Source organism: Syngnathus leptorhynchus, chromosome 3 (genome assembly GCF_054491065.1).
Source record: "Syngnathus leptorhynchus isolate UIUO chromosome 3, UIUO_Slep, whole genome shotgun sequence".
In the NCBI taxonomy this organism is placed as follows: Eukaryota; Metazoa; Chordata; class Actinopteri; order Syngnathiformes; family Syngnathidae; genus Syngnathus; species Syngnathus leptorhynchus.
In genome coordinates, this window is record NC_141197.1 from 6944138 (window position 1) to 6961894 (window position 17757).

At 39.7% G+C, this 17757-nt stretch overlaps 1 protein-coding gene and 1 long non-coding RNA gene across 5 annotated transcripts in view; one reads left to right on the forward strand and one right to left on the reverse strand.

The window, feature by feature from the left end:
- Positions 1-4216, reverse strand: LOC147059009 (uncharacterized). Of its 2 annotated transcripts, none has more exons than XR_015065636.1 (3): positions 3911-4216; positions 2397-2523; positions 1-1743 (listed from the first exon to the last, which is right to left on the reverse strand). It is a non-coding gene; the product is annotated as an uncharacterized LOC147059009 (long non-coding RNA). The 2 variants fall into 2 exon arrangements; XR_015065635.1 differs by lacking the exon at positions 3911-4216 and adding an exon at positions 3250-3375.
- The window catches only part of dagla (diacylglycerol lipase, alpha), a 25475-nt gene continuing 11413 nt past the window's right edge, over positions 3696-17757 (forward strand). The window contains exons 1-11 of one of the 3 annotated variants that reach the window (XM_085907607.1): positions 3696-3816; positions 4051-4394; positions 12830-12931; positions 13008-13219; positions 13317-13418; positions 13766-13904; positions 13999-14086; positions 14640-14774; positions 15023-15100; positions 15260-15384; positions 15911-16061. In XM_085907607.1, the coding sequence (XP_085763733.1) occupies positions 12837-12931; positions 13008-13219; positions 13317-13418; positions 13766-13904; positions 13999-14086; positions 14640-14774; positions 15023-15100; positions 15260-15384; positions 15911-16061 (1125 nt within the window). In that variant the 5' untranslated portion in view covers positions 3696-3816; positions 4051-4394; positions 12830-12836. Of the gene's footprint in view, positions 4395-12829; positions 12932-13007; positions 13220-13316; positions 13419-13765; positions 13905-13998; positions 14087-14639; positions 14775-15022; positions 15101-15259; positions 15385-15910; positions 16062-17757 lie in introns of all 3 variants that reach the window. The other 2 variants (XM_085907608.1, XM_085907606.1) reach the window with 2 other exon arrangements.

The window sequence follows — 17757 nt, forward strand, 5'->3', positions numbered from 1 at the left end:
TTGGTTCACTTCCTTTAATAAAGGTTGCATCACAACCACATTCTTTGTGTACACTGGAGGAGAGAGTAGTAATATATCAAAAATATAACCATCATTACAGTCACCATAAATACATACTGTACTTTCTATCACCGCTAACATCATTGCCATTTCATGAAACATCATACTTGACCATCACTAGTGTTATTACGTCGTATCATCTATGTGAAATAACTTGCTACAGCACAACATAATGTGCTAACTGAGGAATCCTACCTGAATTATTGCATTTATACGCTGCTGTTATTAAGTTATTAAAAGAAGATTTTTTTTTTTTTTTTGGTACACTTATTTGTACAAGGTCAGATGAAGTTAGTTCTAGTTTTGGCATTGTATTGTTTGGATGCGTTAGGGGTGTCGAATGCAACAATGTACGCACATGCAACATTTATGATGACTAATATGTTGCAAAAATGTTCATTTGCAACCAGAGAAAAGTAGTGTGTAGTTTTTCAACTGGGACATTACTGTGTGAATAGACAATGCTGGGAACACACGCAAGGGCGCAATGTGCAGACATGAAAATGACGAGTGCTTGACTAATCCACTTCCTTTACATTAGCACTCTAATTGTGCCCGGCTATACTTAGATATTAATAAGGTATTGAAAACACAAAAGTTGTTCTGGATAGTTGTTCTTGATGGAATACACACAGTGAAATGAAGCCTGATTCAACTGCAGGCACTGAACTCGATATGGGACCATTAATGACTGGTCTGCAATAAAGTATTTACGATAAGAAGTGAACATATAGATGCAGTACATTTTCAGATGTTGTGTTGTACATGAAAGGCTATTGATTTGTCACATCATTTGATTCTAACATAAAAATCTACTTCAAGAAATAACATTGCAACACTAGTCTGCCATATACATCATATTCTCTCCCACAAGCCCATCATAAACCTCAGCATTCTGAATCCCTTACTCTTTTGTCACATGATCATATAATGTGACATTTTTTACAACTCTGCTCTTTCAAAGAAAAGAAAAGTGAATTCTAGAATCTGCATTTTCCAAACCAGGTAAACAATTTTCTGGAGCTCTTTAGAAATTGAACATACGGCGCAAATATTGTGTGGTTTTGTCAACATTTGAGGAAATAATAAAAAGCAGATATAAACAATCAGAAAAGAATCATCTTGTATGTTCAGTACTATGGTGTAGTTTTAACAGATTTGTAAATAAAAATTTCATGCATATAATGTTTGCAATAAAAAAAAATTAGTTGCTTCATGGCTTAGTAATATTTTATACATATATGTTTGCTAGCCAAAAAAAAAGAGCAACTCCCCATCTTCAAAATCTACCATGATTATTTGTGAACCAATTTTACATAGAGTTAATTTTTCGAGATTAGGATTTCAATTTCTCTTTGCCAGTAGCATTGCCCCAATCAAAATGGCTCCAACTGCAATCACAGCACCACCAATGAGGAAAGGTTTCAGATGCTCCAGAGAGTCTGTGCAGCTGCCCGCAGCCCCATCACCTGCATCACCTTCTGCCGCCCCATCCTGGGGAGGAGGAATCTCTGGTTCCGGGGTTGCAGGGGCAGGTTCAACTTTACGTGGGGCTGCTGGCTCCCTTTTCTCTGCTTTTGATGGCCCTTTGGGAGCAGGAGCAGACTTGGCCTTGGCTTCCATGGATTCCGGGACCAAGCTTGTCAGTGGTGCTGCTGCTGCTGCTAGCTCTGTGCTGCTTCACTAAATAAAAAAAAGTAGATAATCTCTGCGAATTGGGGTCAGACTTCACATGTTATCTGCTAAATGGAGAAAACACAGACATACTCACAAGCCTTTATACTCACTGTATTGCATTAGCAGCCCTGTGATTGGAGGGCCTTAAATATGACCTTGCAAGAGCAATCACTTGGATGGGTGCATTTTCAGGCTGTATACGTTTTTTAGTATTTTGGTCGAAGCAGCTATGACATAACCCTTACGTGAAATTGTGCCACTACTGTCCTTTTCAAAACCATAGCTTTCAGGATAACTAGCACATGGGGATATTAGGCTACTGCAGCTTTGCAGAGTCTATACTCTTCTTGTCTTCTGAATTTTTATTTGTTCCACTATGATCAAATCTAATGCAGACACAATGCAAATACAATGCAATGCAGTAATCTGTCAAACTTCCTGAGTCATAGCTCATAGGGCCTATAAATGGAGGACAAGATGGAGGTGAATAATAAGTACTGCGTGACGGCCGGGGCATCAGTGAACTATACAGAGCCCACTGAACAAACATGAATGCATATTAACTGAAAATGAACGTGTCAATGCAGATTGGACACGTTTTACAGAAATAAGTGTCAATAAATGCTGCTGTCTAATGAGACAAAATGGAGATTACGTACCTCCTCTGTTGCTTCCCAGCAAATACTCGGATAATTAAAAGATGCAAGGACCACGGGACCACAAGTCACTGGATGTCACAATGCCCTTAACATTAGAAAATGACAGAACGCTGGGAGATGGAGGACACTGGAGACAGAGGGAGGAGAATGAAAACGAGACCGGAATGTACCATCTGGCGCACAAGATACGGGGGGAGTCTTTTCATTGGTCTGATTGACTCTTTTGGTTGTATAAAAAAAGGAAAAAAATAAATACATGGCACAATTTTTGTATGCAGCGTGACTACAACCATACAAAGATGTTCATATTTATAGACAATAGACAATATATAACAATTCCCAAGTTAGAAGACTACGTATTCTAAACCATTGGTCTAAACATTCTTACATAAAAGTAACTAAACTTAGTAGTTAGTTTTTCCACAACGTGCTACGAGAGGCGATGAAGCGGTAGCTCCAATATTTTATGTAAAGAATTTTATTAATTTATTTTGAATTGAATTACGATTAAATAAAATATAATAAATATATATAATAAACGTGCTCAAGAAATGTTTCAATTGGTCTGTCAGGATCTTTTTTCAGTCGGGAAATTGTGTTTTATAACCCAGTATTTGAATAAACTTGCACCTTTGCAATGGTGCACCTGCCGCTTAAAGCCTTGAATGCCTGCAGCTGCAAGCATTATAACACCAATGTAGCTACTATTATACAAAAACCGCTTGTCATTTAGTAACCTTTTTAAACATTTGATTTCACGCATGTACAAATGAGATCTGCATTCAAGGAAATCCTTAAAAAATATCGCAATCTTTCAAACATCGCGACTCTGCCATGGCCCGGCATCGCTTACCTAGTCACGAATCACGATTTCTATTTTTGCTTTTTTTTGTAATTACTGCAATACGGACAAAAGCTTCAAAATTCACAATATCTCATTTAGAAATTTTATTCATGAGATTTTCAATGTTTTCAAAATCTTCCAAATGTAGTTTGTTTCATGTGTTTATGTTTTATGACTTGACAGGGGTCCACGCCCAGTGCACATCCCATCGAAGAAGACCAATGTTTTGAGATAGTAATCAGTCTTGTGTCAATGACACGAAACCCACATTTCAGTACATTTTTGTGTTGAACTGAAATGCAGGTCTCACTGGCTTTGTTTTCAAGCCAAATCAACAGAAGCAGTATTTTAAAAATTTTAATACAGTGTTTCATTCTACATAAATACGTTTAACAGACAAATTACAATGTTCAAATATTTCCTTAGTATGAACGCGCACTCTCTTGGTAGGTAATTTTCTTGCCATGGCTGTTTCATCTTTGAAGCAGTAGCGAAATTCTTGATATTCACAAACCACCAGTGGCGCCGTTTCTCTGCAATATTTCCCGAGTGCCTTCCGTTTAAGAAACGAGTCAGGTATGCGCAATCAAAACGCGGTACGTGATGTGCGCAGCGAAACGCAGAAAGGGGGTTGCATCTTCTTAATACGCAGTTTAATGTAGATACGTACCGGGCCTTTTTCTCGTGGAATTCTGCCTGTTTTGCCTCCTGGCGTTGCTGGGGTTCGGGAGTTGTCCGGCGGCCGGGAGCAACATACACACCACTGACTACAACGTGACACGGATTCCATTCTTTCTATTTCTTGTTCAGTGGATTTGATCCAATCCCGAATATTTCTCACTGGTTTGGAGGAGCACAGAAAAGGAGCCACAGCTGAAGACGTGTTGCTCTGAGAATCAACACTGAGGACTGCTGCGGATCCCCGCGACCTGATTATTTGACATTTCCACGTCCATTCATCAACTCGAATGACAGCTGGTCCGTTGTCATAAAACCTCTCACCGAGGCGTTGACAGACTTTCCTCTTCCTCCTTGCATCTTTGAACTGGTGTCGAGAAGAACGAGTCTGAGGAGGCTTGTCTCCAGTCGGGGGGATATGGGCGAGCAAGCGGAACCGATGCAGTGGTTCGTGTCAAGGCAGCGTCAAAATTCAGGTGAGAAGCAGCGACCACCGGGGGAATACATTTCAATAAATGGGCATCCACCTTTTTTGTCTATATAGTATGAGATTTCAGTTGGAAAGGCCACCTTATATATATATTTTTTTTTCCCCCCCACTGATTTTGGACACATGAGTAGGCCACATCACAACTAGCTTGGCCCGCAGGATGCTCTCATTACTGCAACACTGCTTGCGGTTTTACACGTGTTTGTAGGATGCCGACACACATACACGCACACCCACACACAACCACATAAACCTGAACTCTTGACAAAATTGCATTGTTTCCGCTTCATAATTACACTTGCTTTTCAAAGAGATCTGTGTGTCATCGCAAGGAGAATGACACCTGTCTTAGCTTTCCTTTCTCATAGTGTCACTTCAAAATCACATGTGACTGACAATTTCCCTTGGGCTAACTCGTCGACAAATAATCTGTCATGAGGTCCAACTACAGTACATGCAAAATGTAAGTGCTGAAATAATATATACAAAAGTAAAGCGACCATCCAGACAAAAATATGCATTTTTGAGAAAAATATGTGGGTCACACAATCGCTGATCTTGTCAGGTAAGGCAGTGGGGTCACAAAATATCATCCCCCTTAATTGGCTCGTTGAGACCCCTGTTTTTTTTATGTGCAACACTACAAAGCAATTCATGAACAAACTGGGAAAATTTATTTGTTCCACAAGTTAGGGATTTAGCAGCCTGGAAATACCCCTGCAGGTGGATTGATTCCAATATCAGATGAGAAGAACAAGAGGATACATTTGAAATGAAAATTCACATGGTTTGAGTTTTGGAAGAAACTATGGTGCTATTTAAAACAAGGCTTGAACTTTTCTGATATACAGTAAACTCTGAACACATGAAGCAGTAAAGTGTCAATTCTTTTATGTATTCATTCACTATAGCTATTCCTGTGTCATTTAAAAGTGGAAGTCAACTCCAAATTTTCTTTGTAATATGTTCTGTGGAGACAAACGAGTTAAAACACAGTGTTGTGAGTAATGTTTCGATTGTGCAATATGAATTTCAGCCGTTTTTATCCATCTCAGGAGGCAGACCTGAGGTCTGGTACCTGCGATGTCATTTGCTATAACCTCAGTCTTAGGAAAGTGGCCATCTCCAGGGTGACTTTGCAAATACGACTGTCTGTCTCTGTTTGGAAAAACAGTGCATATTTAAGAATGCCGCTACCTCTTTTCTGATGTGCTGACTTATGAAACTACATTGCACATTTTTTTTCCAAATTAAAAAAAACATTTAAAAGTCAAAATAAAACTTCTAAATTGAGGAAACATGCTTGGTAGGCCGATTGAAGACTCTAAATTGTCCCTAGGTATGAGTGTGAGTGCGCATGATTGTTCGTCTCTGTGTGCCCTGCGATTGGCTGGCAACCGGTTCAGGGTGTCCCCCCCGCCTACTGCCCGATGACGGCTGAAAAATGGATGGATGGATGTTTAATTAAGGGTCCTTTGTTCTTGTTGATTATTTTTATTTGTTTCTTAATGAAATAGTCTATGAGACTGTTGCTTTTTTGACACACAGGTATGTAACAGATGAATATAAACTAGCAAGGAGCAACCCTGCATGTATCATCCCTTTATAATGATGATGATATCCTCTAGCTGTTTAATCTGGAGACTTGACCTATCGTCTGCGACTCGTTTATTTGAAATGTGTAGATTGATGTTGTGAGTGGGACCAAATCAACACATTGCCATTTAAATAGATGGGCAAATTTAGGTTCTTCAATTAACCATGTTAGTTCTGTTTAATCAAACAATATGGGGAAGTAAAGACAGGATGTACTGCAGGACCTGCGGATTAGTTTGTCAATGCAAATATTTACAAGGTAAAGTTGAATCTTTGAGTCGGTACGCAAAGAAACAACTTAATCTTCCTTAAAATTCATTTTGTTTTTAACTTGTTTAGTCCATAAAATGATTCAAAATGGCAGCAAATGCTTAACAGCACTCCGTTGTTAACATCATGCTGTTTTAACTTACCCTTAACTTGAGTTGTATTGTTAGTTTTTGTGGAAAGAAATGTAAATTTAGCTCTATTTGCTAAGTGTACAGTAATAACTGGTCCTGTTACAATCGTGGAGAAATGAGTTTATTAGTCATTACTGACTACATAGCCAACGTAAAATATTCCTTGAGGATCCACATGATGGAATATTACCTTAAGTGGGATACTCAACGGGACTAATGTTTGTTTTTCGATTGCTCATCTCTGCTAAGTGGTTAGTATTTCTTAAAGGGGAAGTCAACCCAAAGATTTTTTCTACAGTATGTAGAAATGTGCACCCCTACTTGTCAAAACACGGCATTCTGATGAATATTGCATTTGCAGAATGTGAGTTAAGCAGCAAAATTCACCCGTTTTTATCCATCTCCGGGGACAGCCATTTTGCCACTTACTGTGGACTGACATCACAGTTGCTCGAATCACGGCTTTATTTGTTTTTTGAAGCTTTGATGTCATTCTCAGTCTACTGAGAGTGACAAAATGTCCAAGTCACAATTGGCTCCTCTTCGCTGAAATTGTATTGTACTTAATAATGTCGGTTGTGAAGTTTAATGGAATGGAAAAGCAGGGGGGAAAAAAGTCTTTGGCTGTTGTCATCGAGCGGCCACAGTATCTCGACCGAAACATAATTTCATTTCGTTTGCGGTTGTCGGGTACAGCCAGGTTGGTTAGCTCACCTTCGGAACCCGGCGTTGGCACGCATCCATACGCACAAACAGGCACACGTTAACACTAATGCATCGGCTGCAACACGAGGAAAATGGATAAGGAGGTGAAAAGGATTGAGTGGGTGGTGGCGGTGGGAGAAAAAGATGGAGAAAGAGGCAGAGGGAGTGTAGGAGTGAGTGGCACATGGCTTTCAGTCTAAAAAAAGATGAGCAGTGGTAAACCAAAACCAAAATCTGGCTTTGTTAGATAAGGAAGAGCAAATGTTGGTTTCTTCTGTAGCGGTGCAGATGCACTCACTTGTTTCCATGCTCACAAATGTCCTCTAAAATATGAATAGCGAATGAGTGGGTGGGTAGGAAGGAGAAGAAGAGAGCATTAGGACAGGGAAGAGTGAAAAATGGGAGGGAGGGTTCTATTTGGATGGACAGCATGCTGCCGTCTTGTGTGATGGCTTTGCAGAGACAGGCTGATTAGAAACAGCGTGAAGTGGATGTGACAAAAGCTGAAGCGACTCTTAAAGCAGTGTCATTCTCACCCAAGCAGGAATGAAAGTGAACATAGAGGAGATTGGAATTGGAACGGCTCAGTGTATCCTCGCCACTCGAGTCAGACATTGTCGAAATCCTCAGTGCATGCATAGAGAAGTCTCTGTTTTTATTAGAATTGTACCTGTCATGTTTCTAATATGTTAGTGAATGATACAAAGAAGGCTCAAAAGCTTCTTCCAATGGTATTTTGTCTGAAAGTGTTGACCAGTTCTGAAGCATAACACAATACGCCCAAATCTTGATTTTACGGGGCTTTGGGGTCCAGAATTTGGGAATCGCGTTAACCCCAAAAGTGTGTTTCGCATTTTAATTTTATTTTTGTCTTTTTTAGAAAGGCATGCTATTAGGCAGCTGAAGGAGTTCTTTAAGTTAATTTACTCAAGGCATATTGTTGGGCAGCCAAAGAGGTGTGTTTGCTATCCATCACCTTGAACGCTTCACTCGCATCCAAGTCTGACATTTTATTAAAAGCGAAGCAATACGCAAATGACAATATCAGGCGGATTGAGCAAGTCATTTTGATGCTATGTGAATTGAATGAAAAAGAGAATAAAGCATCCACTCCATCTCCTACTGTGTCCCGCCACGCTCTTTGACTTGTGAGTGACTGTGTGGATGAGGTGCTTCTCTGAACTTTCCCCTTTCCGAATCAAAACAAATCCAAGCTATCTGTAACACTGTAATAAAGCAGTCATAAAGATACGAAAGATAGATGTCCACAATTGAAACACACTTTAACAGGCAAATGATGTGAACCATTTTTGACTTATCTTTCATTGTTCATATCAAAGCTACAATGACAGACTGAGAGCTCTGTCTGTCATTGTTGTTACATCATTGTTGTTGGGTCACGTGAGTCGGGGTGAGGGCCTGGCACGCAGCCATACATTGGCTTGCACAAAGGCACTGCTCACGTGCAGGGATGTGTGCGTCTTTTCACAAAACGTACGAATGACCTTTAGTTTCACAACGAACGACTCAGATGATAGTGACTCAGTGTTTGTCAGGCTAAATTTAGCGTGATGTAAACTGCAAAACCAGATTCAGATCAGGCACTGTAATTAAATATAATTATTTCTCAAGAAAGTCATGAACAATCAAAATTGCTTTCCAACTAACAGCTAATAAAATGTGAACAATTAAAGTAGCATCCATTTTGTGGTGTGGTGTTCTGCTAAAAGGCACCATTGACAAGGCTTCTAAATTACACTGGAACCTCTTCACTGTTTCTAGCTGCCAAAATTACAGGCAGAGAATTAAAATATGATATATGCAAATTAGCCACACCATTGCTTTTGCAAGCTGTCAAAATACAACAAAGCAAAAAAAAAAAAAAGAAGCTGATAAAAGACCGAATTGGTTAAGTAACTTCACATCTGATGGGTGAGGTGGCACTTTGAAGATGCAACCATTTTATCCATATGTGCAATAAAGAGCATTTTCCATATGACCCCTGTAAGCGAGAAAACACATCAGTTGGATGACTGATTTCAATCCCAATTTTTTCTTTTTTTTTTTAGTTAGAGTCCCACCCTCTTCCAATTTTTGTTTTGTTTTTGCACATTGATTTTCTCTCCTTTGTTAATGAAAAAGCTGGTGACCCATGATCTATTGTCATCTATTGCAATTTGCCTGGCTGATGTTTGTTTTCCAGACCAGCATTTTTTAAAGCTTATTTCACTTTCAAATGTGTCCTTTTTTTTTTTTTTTTTTTTTTCTTCCCATTTTGGAAGAATATGATTTGTCATTACCATAACCTTTTAATGCTGTCTCTCCTGTTGACAGTGGTTCAACTCCCCTTAAATGCTATTAGCTCCCCTTTGAGTAATTCTATGTGTGAGTGAATTACTGAAATGATTTGACATAGAATGTGTTTGTTTAAATTTAGTTTTCCTGTGGTTGTTGGAGTGTGCTGTCCTCTAACCGTCTTTGAATTTTACATCTGATATCATCTGACAACTCATTATTTATTGGCCTTTCTAAGCACTGTTAATCATCGGACTGTCTGATCTCTTCATAATGGAATTCAGTCTGGGTCTCAGTATGTTATTCTGTTACGTACTGGTTAGCTTTTTTTTTTTCTTTTTTTTTTTAAATTAATGAGGTCTGGTATTCTTTTCAGGATATGGAAGCAAATAATTTAGTCTTTCATTGATGACCAGTATGATATTTGCAAATGGACCATTTCACTGACGACTAACAGAAACATGCCAGGCCTGCCAGAAGACTGCATTTAGATGCTTCCAGATCTGCTGCGAGGAAAGGCTGGTGTATTTTTCTGTTTTACACGTCCCTGCTGAGTTCTAAGTAGGTGGTGCTACAAATAAATCAATGGGTTGATGTACCGGTATCCGTCTGACACAAGTGGTATCAAACATTCCTCGTCTTTATAATATAGAGAGAAAATCATTCTGCGCAATCCTGTTGAAAGATGTTATACTATAACATTTGTCTTTTGTATGTAAATATCAGTAAAAATACATCATTGTTTGCACACTTCTGATATTGTGCTCATTCAATTTGGATATGAGTGTATCAACAACAACAGACCATGATTTATTTCTATTACAATATTTACCCTCGCTTAGTTTCAAAAGGACTCCAAAATAGCTCTCACTCTCATTTTCCCAGAAGATGCCAAACGTGCCAAAAATTGACTGACTAAAGCACCAATACCCTGTTCCAGCTGAAGATAAACAACCCTCAAGTTTAATGTTGCCACCACCATGATTGGTATTGTGCTAATAAGCGGGTGTGCCGTCTTGGCCAGCATGCATTTAGTGACATTTCCCCATTCTTTGTCAAAACTGGCCCTCAGTGAATCGCATTTTTCGATTCACTGATTAGTCAAAGCAAAACATGTTCCAGACAACTTAGCCTAGCAAATCGCATTTGTAGCAATGCGCACGTATGAATAAAAATCTGTATTTCTGGTCGGTATTTTTTTTACATCCTTTTTTTGTCAGACAAATATGATTTGTCTTTTTGTGCTCGACAAATGTCGACTGATATTTATAATTGCCTGCAAACCCACACATCCCCTACCATAACACTCACAAAGCGAGTGCCTATAAAGATTTTATTGCCTTTTTAGTCATGGGGTAGCATTTCATCAACAAGCTGATAAATTACACTTTGTCAATTAGTGTAGCGCCTCTGACATGATGAGTCAGCCCTCCCCCACTATTTAAGTACTGAGTGCCATTTTTTTTTTTTTTTTTCCATCTAGCTATCGATCACTTGCCCCTTTTCTCCCACAGCATCCATTTTGCTTGTAAGACACTGTATGCTAAAAAATTGCAGAGTCCTGCCGTGTCAGTTATATGGATCCACCGTGCACATGGAAAGGTGGTGACAATTTAGACAGCCCTGTCACCGATCAGCCAGCTAACTAGCTTGTTAGTCGGAACTAGCGGCTACATAGTTGGCTAGCTTGTCTGCTGATTTGCAGACCGATGGCACACAGGCATACATTTTTATTACTTTAGCTCAGGGGTGTCAAACTCATTTTTTTCGCGGGCCGCATTGTAGTCATAGCTTCAGTATGACTGTCAACCCAAATGTATGAGCACCTCATATTATATACAGTAAAAGCTACAAAACAAACTGACAAATAACTCATTTTCAAATCAGATGACTAAAAACTGGTCAAATATATATATAAAAAAAAAGATATTATCAAAAGTGAAGACAATTTGCAATTCCAGTAATGACACACGAATTTGATGCAGAATTTGTCTTCGCGGGCCACATAAAGTGATGTGGTGGGCCGTATCTGGCCCCGGGCCTTGAGTTTGACACCTGTACCTTAGCCGTGACTTGTATTTCTGCTCATGTCCTCCATAAGTTTGTTTTTTGTGCAATTTAGGACATTTCAATTGCTCCAACTGGATGCAAATGTATCAATGCATTAATAGCAAAATAACCAAAGTTCTGTTTTTGACTAGCTCGAAGGTTATCAATCAACACGTGTTATCTTGGTGTCAATGTGATCCAACAAAATCCATTGAGTCACTGCTTTTTTGCTGCAGTGTAAATCAACTTCACACCTTCAACTGGGCAATAATGCAGCTATCTCGTGGCATTTTAATTAGTATGATTAATATTTGATGGCATAATGCCACGAAAGATTTTAATAACTGTGATGACTGTGCTATTTAAGGTCGGAAGAAGAAGGGTACTGGCACTCTGTTAACGACTGAAAAATCTTTGCAACAGACGGAACCAGAACAATCAATATACATAAGTCTTATGCTCAGCGTTTCTCAACTTTATTTGTCTTACATTTATTGTAAAATGTTAATCATTCTTTTGAGTGTTTGTTTTAACAAAACAAATCTTTCAACAGATATACTGGAGTCGCTCACCGTAAAGGCTCGATCAGCCTGTGTCGGCATCATAAGGCCTGAATCAGCTTCTCTGTGGCTCCCCTCTTCCTTCCTTCCTTCTGTGGCTTTGCCATTTCAGTTCATTTTAGGCCAGAAGCAACTGCAATGAACTCTGCTTTGTTTTTCAACAAGAGAATGATCAGAGTAATGTGAAGGAATCTTTTTTCTTTTTTTTACAGGGTACCATCTAATGTCAAAGCAAGTTCGCTTTCTCTTGTTCACTAATAAGAATACTCTCAAAAGCTCTACTTGAAGTTATCGTGACCCTTGACCTCCAACAACAAAAAACACCATAGCATTTGAAGACTACTGCCACTAGAGCGCCATCTTGGAAAATTTTATAAGGGAAAAGATTCAGCTTTGCATGCCAAAATGCATCCTGGGTACCAAAAAGAGTGGCTGAAAAGTACAGTAACACCATTTTCTTTAAGAACTGTAGTTGGTTAAAAGTGCATGAGAAGTTTGTCGTGTGTGTCCTCCAAAAACATTATTAGTGTTGCGTTTTGCTATCCGATCTAACCAATAAATACTTTTCAGTGCCTATACCAGGTAGTAGTTACGCCATTGTTGTATGACATAAAGTAAACTGCATTCTAGTACAACCACTGCACATCATACATGGTTTGCCACTTTTTTTTCTTCTTTTTTTTTTTGCAAATAGGAACATTGACTTGGACTAACATTCCATTGCACTTTTCAGACTTTTCAGACTTTCCAGTTTTCTGGGCCTGCCAAAAAACATCATATGTGTTATTTTTGATGTTAGGTCTTTTTCTCCACAGGGCAGTGATGCCTGGCATGGTGATGTTTCGGCGGCGCTGGTCAGTCGGCAGTGATGACCTGGTGCTGCCTGCCCTCTTTCTGTTTTTATTGCACTGTATCTGGTGAGTTAAGCTCTGTCACAGAAGAATTCCATTAAAAACAGAGGGCGGAGGGGGCTAATTGTACTGTTATTTTCAGGCTGGTCGTTCTCTCCGTGGTTTTGTTCGGCCTTCCCTACGGCTCTGACCAGTCCTGTTCTATAACACTGGTGGACCATGGCCGAGGGTACATGGGCATCTTGGTCAGCTGCCTTATCTGTGAGAGCGCCATCATGTGGTTGAGTATGAGAGGCAGCATCCTATACACACAGCCCAGGGAAGCTGTGCAGTATGTCATCTATATCCGACTAGGTAAGCTGCCTCACTTTAAGATATATATATATATATGTAGAATATATTTGTGATATTTTTTACATTGTGTGATTTATTTTGATTTTTTTCGCTGCAGCCATTCTCCTGGTAGAGCTCGTGTATGCAGTTGTAGGAATTGCCTGGCTTGTTCAGTATTACCAGCCGTGCTCTGATGTCACCGCCAAAAATCTAGCTTTGGGTGAGTCAAGCACGGCCTTTAGGTAGATGGTCTATAAGACGGTTAAAATGGTATATTCAATTCTCACTGGAATGAGTTATATTTGTAGCCGTTCATCATCTGCCTCAACCGCCAACGCATATTTTTTTTTTGTGTATGCATACCTATATGTATCAACTTGGCAAAAACATGTTATCATCTTTCAATTTGAGCAAATTCATCATTTTCTGCGGGGTTGTGAATGTCTGTTGAAGCTTAACCTTACCAACTTAAATCCATTTGCTGTATGTTTCTGTCCACACACATATTTAAATTGTATCGTGGGATGTATTGTGCTTGATTTGAAATTTTATTGTTGTTTTTTTTAGGGATTGTTGCGTGCAACTGGCTTGTGATATTGAGTGTCTGCATTACACTTATGTGCACTTTCGATCCCACCGGTCGAACATTTGTCAAACTGAAAGCAACTCGCCGACGTCAACGAAACCTTACGACATACACTCTAAGGTACGAACAAACCTCTTTATTTTGACACATCATTCACATTCATAACCCTATTCTCATGTATGTGTGTTTTATTTCTTATTTCCTCTACATTTAGACACAGACTTGAGGAAGGCCAGGCCAGCAGCTGGAGCAGGAGGCTGAAATTCTTTATGTGCTGCACAAGAGCCCAGGACACACAATCGGTGAGCCACATGAATTCTGTTTCATCAAATAGAACTGCTTTTGGGATTAGCAATATTACGGATATGATGATAATGGCGATATTGTGATATTAAAATTGTCACAATATAGTCGTCACCGTCGTCATGTTATGATTTTTGAAGCAGCACATTACATCTTCATCGCAAAAACAGTATTCCCGCTTCAGCTGAACTCAGAGTTGCTAACTGTTGTGTATTTGTTGCTTACGTTTCTTAGCAAAGTGCCGTGATGGGTAATCTGTGTGATGACGTAGTTGATGTAGATTGCGGTTGAACTCCAATACAAGCTTGTGAGTAACGGGTGTCCCGGCTTCAGCGTCAGCCAAGTTATTATTATTTTGATTCTTGGTACACTGAGTCAAATACAACTGGACGAGACAACCACTTAGTACATACATATTCTGGACACTTTGTAACCATAGAAACTGAACTCTACGAGAACCAAGAACCCCCCTATATCCGTTTTTAAGTTTGTAATATTTAAGAAACTGTTCAAAGCACACCGTCCACTCAAGTCTGCTTCTATCTGCTGCAGGATGCATATTCAGAGGTGGCAAGCCTTTTTGCCGAGTTCTTCAGAGATCTGGACATTGTGCCTAGTGATATTATCGCTGGCTTGGTACTCCTTCGTCAGACACAGAGGTCTAAAAGATCATCTATCCTGGACCAGGTATGATAGTACTTTACATTTCCCTTTTGACGGAATTTTTTATACACTTTTCCCATGAAAAAAAAAAAAAAAGGTAAGTAAAAATTTGAAAATCACTAGTGCAGTCAGCACTTCATCACCAATCTGCCAAATTACACCCTTATGTAATATTGTGCATCTTTGTAAGCATGCAGCAGACTCATTACCATACAAGTAGTCCCTTTTTAATGCTTGATTTCAAACGTTATTCTGTTATCTTCCCTCCACAGGGCAACAACGATATCTTAGCCTTCCTTTCTGGGATGCCTGTTACTCGCAACACTAGATATCTGGATCTGAAGAATTCAGTGAGTCCTTAGCTTTATATATGATGAATACATGAAGCCAAATCTGAAAACCATATTTTCATTCACACTAAACATCTCACTTTAATACATTTTTTTTTTTCAAAAAAAGATAGCTCTTTCCTTGTTTATGTGTCTTACACGTGTATTGTTTTTTCGCAGACTGAGATGGGCATGTACAAGGATGTGTGCTACTACATGCTCTTTGCTCTCGCTGCATATGGTTGGCCCATGTACCTGATGAGAAAGCCAGCATGCGGACTGTGCCTCCTTGTTAGCACCTGCCCGTAAGCACTCAAACATGCACCCACACTTTTACACAAAATGCAATGGGATTGTGTATTTTACCTACATTAAAGCGGAAGTCAACAACCCAAAATTTTTAAACTGTATGTTGTATGTGCCCCCACTAGTCGGCATTCTGGGTTCTTTCTAGTGAGCTTTTAGAATGTGAGTTAGGCAGCAAAATTCACCCGCTTTAGGGAGCGGACGCTTTGCCACTTGTTGTTGACTGAAAATGACATCACAGTTACTCAGGTCACAACCAATCACGACTCAGCTTCAGAAAACTGGTGAGCCGTGGTTATTTCTGACCCGAGTCGTGGCAATTGTGATGTCATTTTCAGTCCACGGCAAGTGGACTGAGATGGAAAACAAGACCGGTGGGTTTTGCCTGTTTCATTTGGATGATACAAACACAACATTAATCAGAGAAAAGGTTTTGGGGTGACTTCCTTTTTAATCAACAGTTCCTTTTGTTCCTACTTAATGTTTTACAATCTTTGTATGTCCCGATTTCCCTTCTATCCCCAGCTGCACATCAGTGTCTGGCTCACGTTTGTCCCAGTCAGTGACAGTTGAGGAGGACAATTGTTGTGGTTGTAATGTTTTGGCCATACGCAGGCAATTCTTGGACCGGGATCTCAAGCAGGTTCATATTGTCTACACTTCCTGCCACGATGCTGTGAGTATTCTACCGTTTCAAGTGTACTTCCTCAATTTTGTGCGGTCCCTGCTGACCATTGTAAACATTTAAATGTAGTAAAGTAAAGTGGGAGTTGAGGAACCACAGCAACTGAGGCATAGAAAGCAGATAGCACACATTGTGAAGTTAAAGGCCAAGGTCGCAGAAGACTGAGGTGCACAGTGTGTAAGAGTTTCCACTCTCCTGCTGGATCAGCCACTGCAGCATTCCAAACTTCATCTGGCATTTACATCGGCACGAAAACTGTGAGCTTTGGGATTCGTGGCAGTTTCCATGGGCGAGCAACTGTATAAACGCCTTACGTCACCAAATACAATGTCACGCACTGGATGGAAAAATGTAAAGTATGACTAGACGCTGTCGCAGTGGAAATAAATTCTGTGGTGTGACAAATCAGGCTTATGCTATAACCCAGCAAATTAAGTTCAAGAGTTAGGAGACGAAAATGCCGACCCATTAATCGAAAATATAAAAAGCTGAATTGTTCTGAGGAAAAATGGCAGATAAAAAAATGACAATATGAGATGTTAGGTTTAACATGCTAAAATTCAAGAATTGCTTCAAAGTCTGTACATGTGTAGCTCAGGGATGGGCGATTTAAATGCTTGAGGGGACCACCGTTTTCCATCAGTGCTGCAGAAGGGCTACATACAAGTTCACAGCATCTATGAAAGATCCATTATCCCAACCCAACTACAAAGGCTTTGCAGGAAACAAGAAAATAACCACGACTTTATATTTCTTCCAGTGCTTAGGGCTCTTCATAAAACTTACCATTCAAGGACGGCACAAAGCTGCTGAACAAGAAACCAACATCAAAGTCAAAGTCAGCTTTATTGTCAATCACTTCACATGCCAAGACAACTCAAAGAGATCAAAATTGCGTGACCCACTATCCCACGGTGACAAGACATATAACAAAATCAAGAAGGCACATACAATGAATAAACAAGAGCGACGAATAAATATAAATAAATAAACAAATAAGAGGAGCAAAAATGGAGCAAGTGTGCAGACAGCAGACAGAATATAGCGCGAGAGTAGTGCAAGGCAGCCAACGCGGCCCAAAAGGTCAGGACGTTATACAGGAGGAGAGAGTTCAGGATCCTAACAGCCGTTGGTGAGTCTGGTGGTGCGGGAGCGCAGACTCCTGTACCTTTTCCCAGAAGTGAAGAGTGCAAGAAATCATTTTATGCAATTTTTTTCACAAAAGCAACTCACTTTTAATATTTTTGAGGACCTATGTTTGTATTCCACATCAATCCTAATCCACAAAAAATGATTAGGCCTACTCACATTACAAGTGTAAGATCCAGTGATTGCACAACTAAGACATGTCTGCCATCTAGTGGTGATTGGTAATATTACAATTAAAACCTACAGTCTGACCCCTAGTCAAGTCAAGTTTATTTGTATAGCCCTAAATCACAAGCAGTCTCAAAGGGCTTCACATAGACAATCAATTGACAATAATTCTCAAAGCATCCCCTGATCTTGGGGAACTACATAAAACTACATATTTGCAGTTCGGTACCCGTAAAGTCGTCGTTTTGGGGAAAATTTGGAAATTCATGTTGATCTAATGTCACTCGTCACAGTGTCACAAATGCCGCCTTTGCATTAGCACTTCTCAAGTGAGTAACCTCACTTTGCCTCCATATCCTGTTCTGAAACC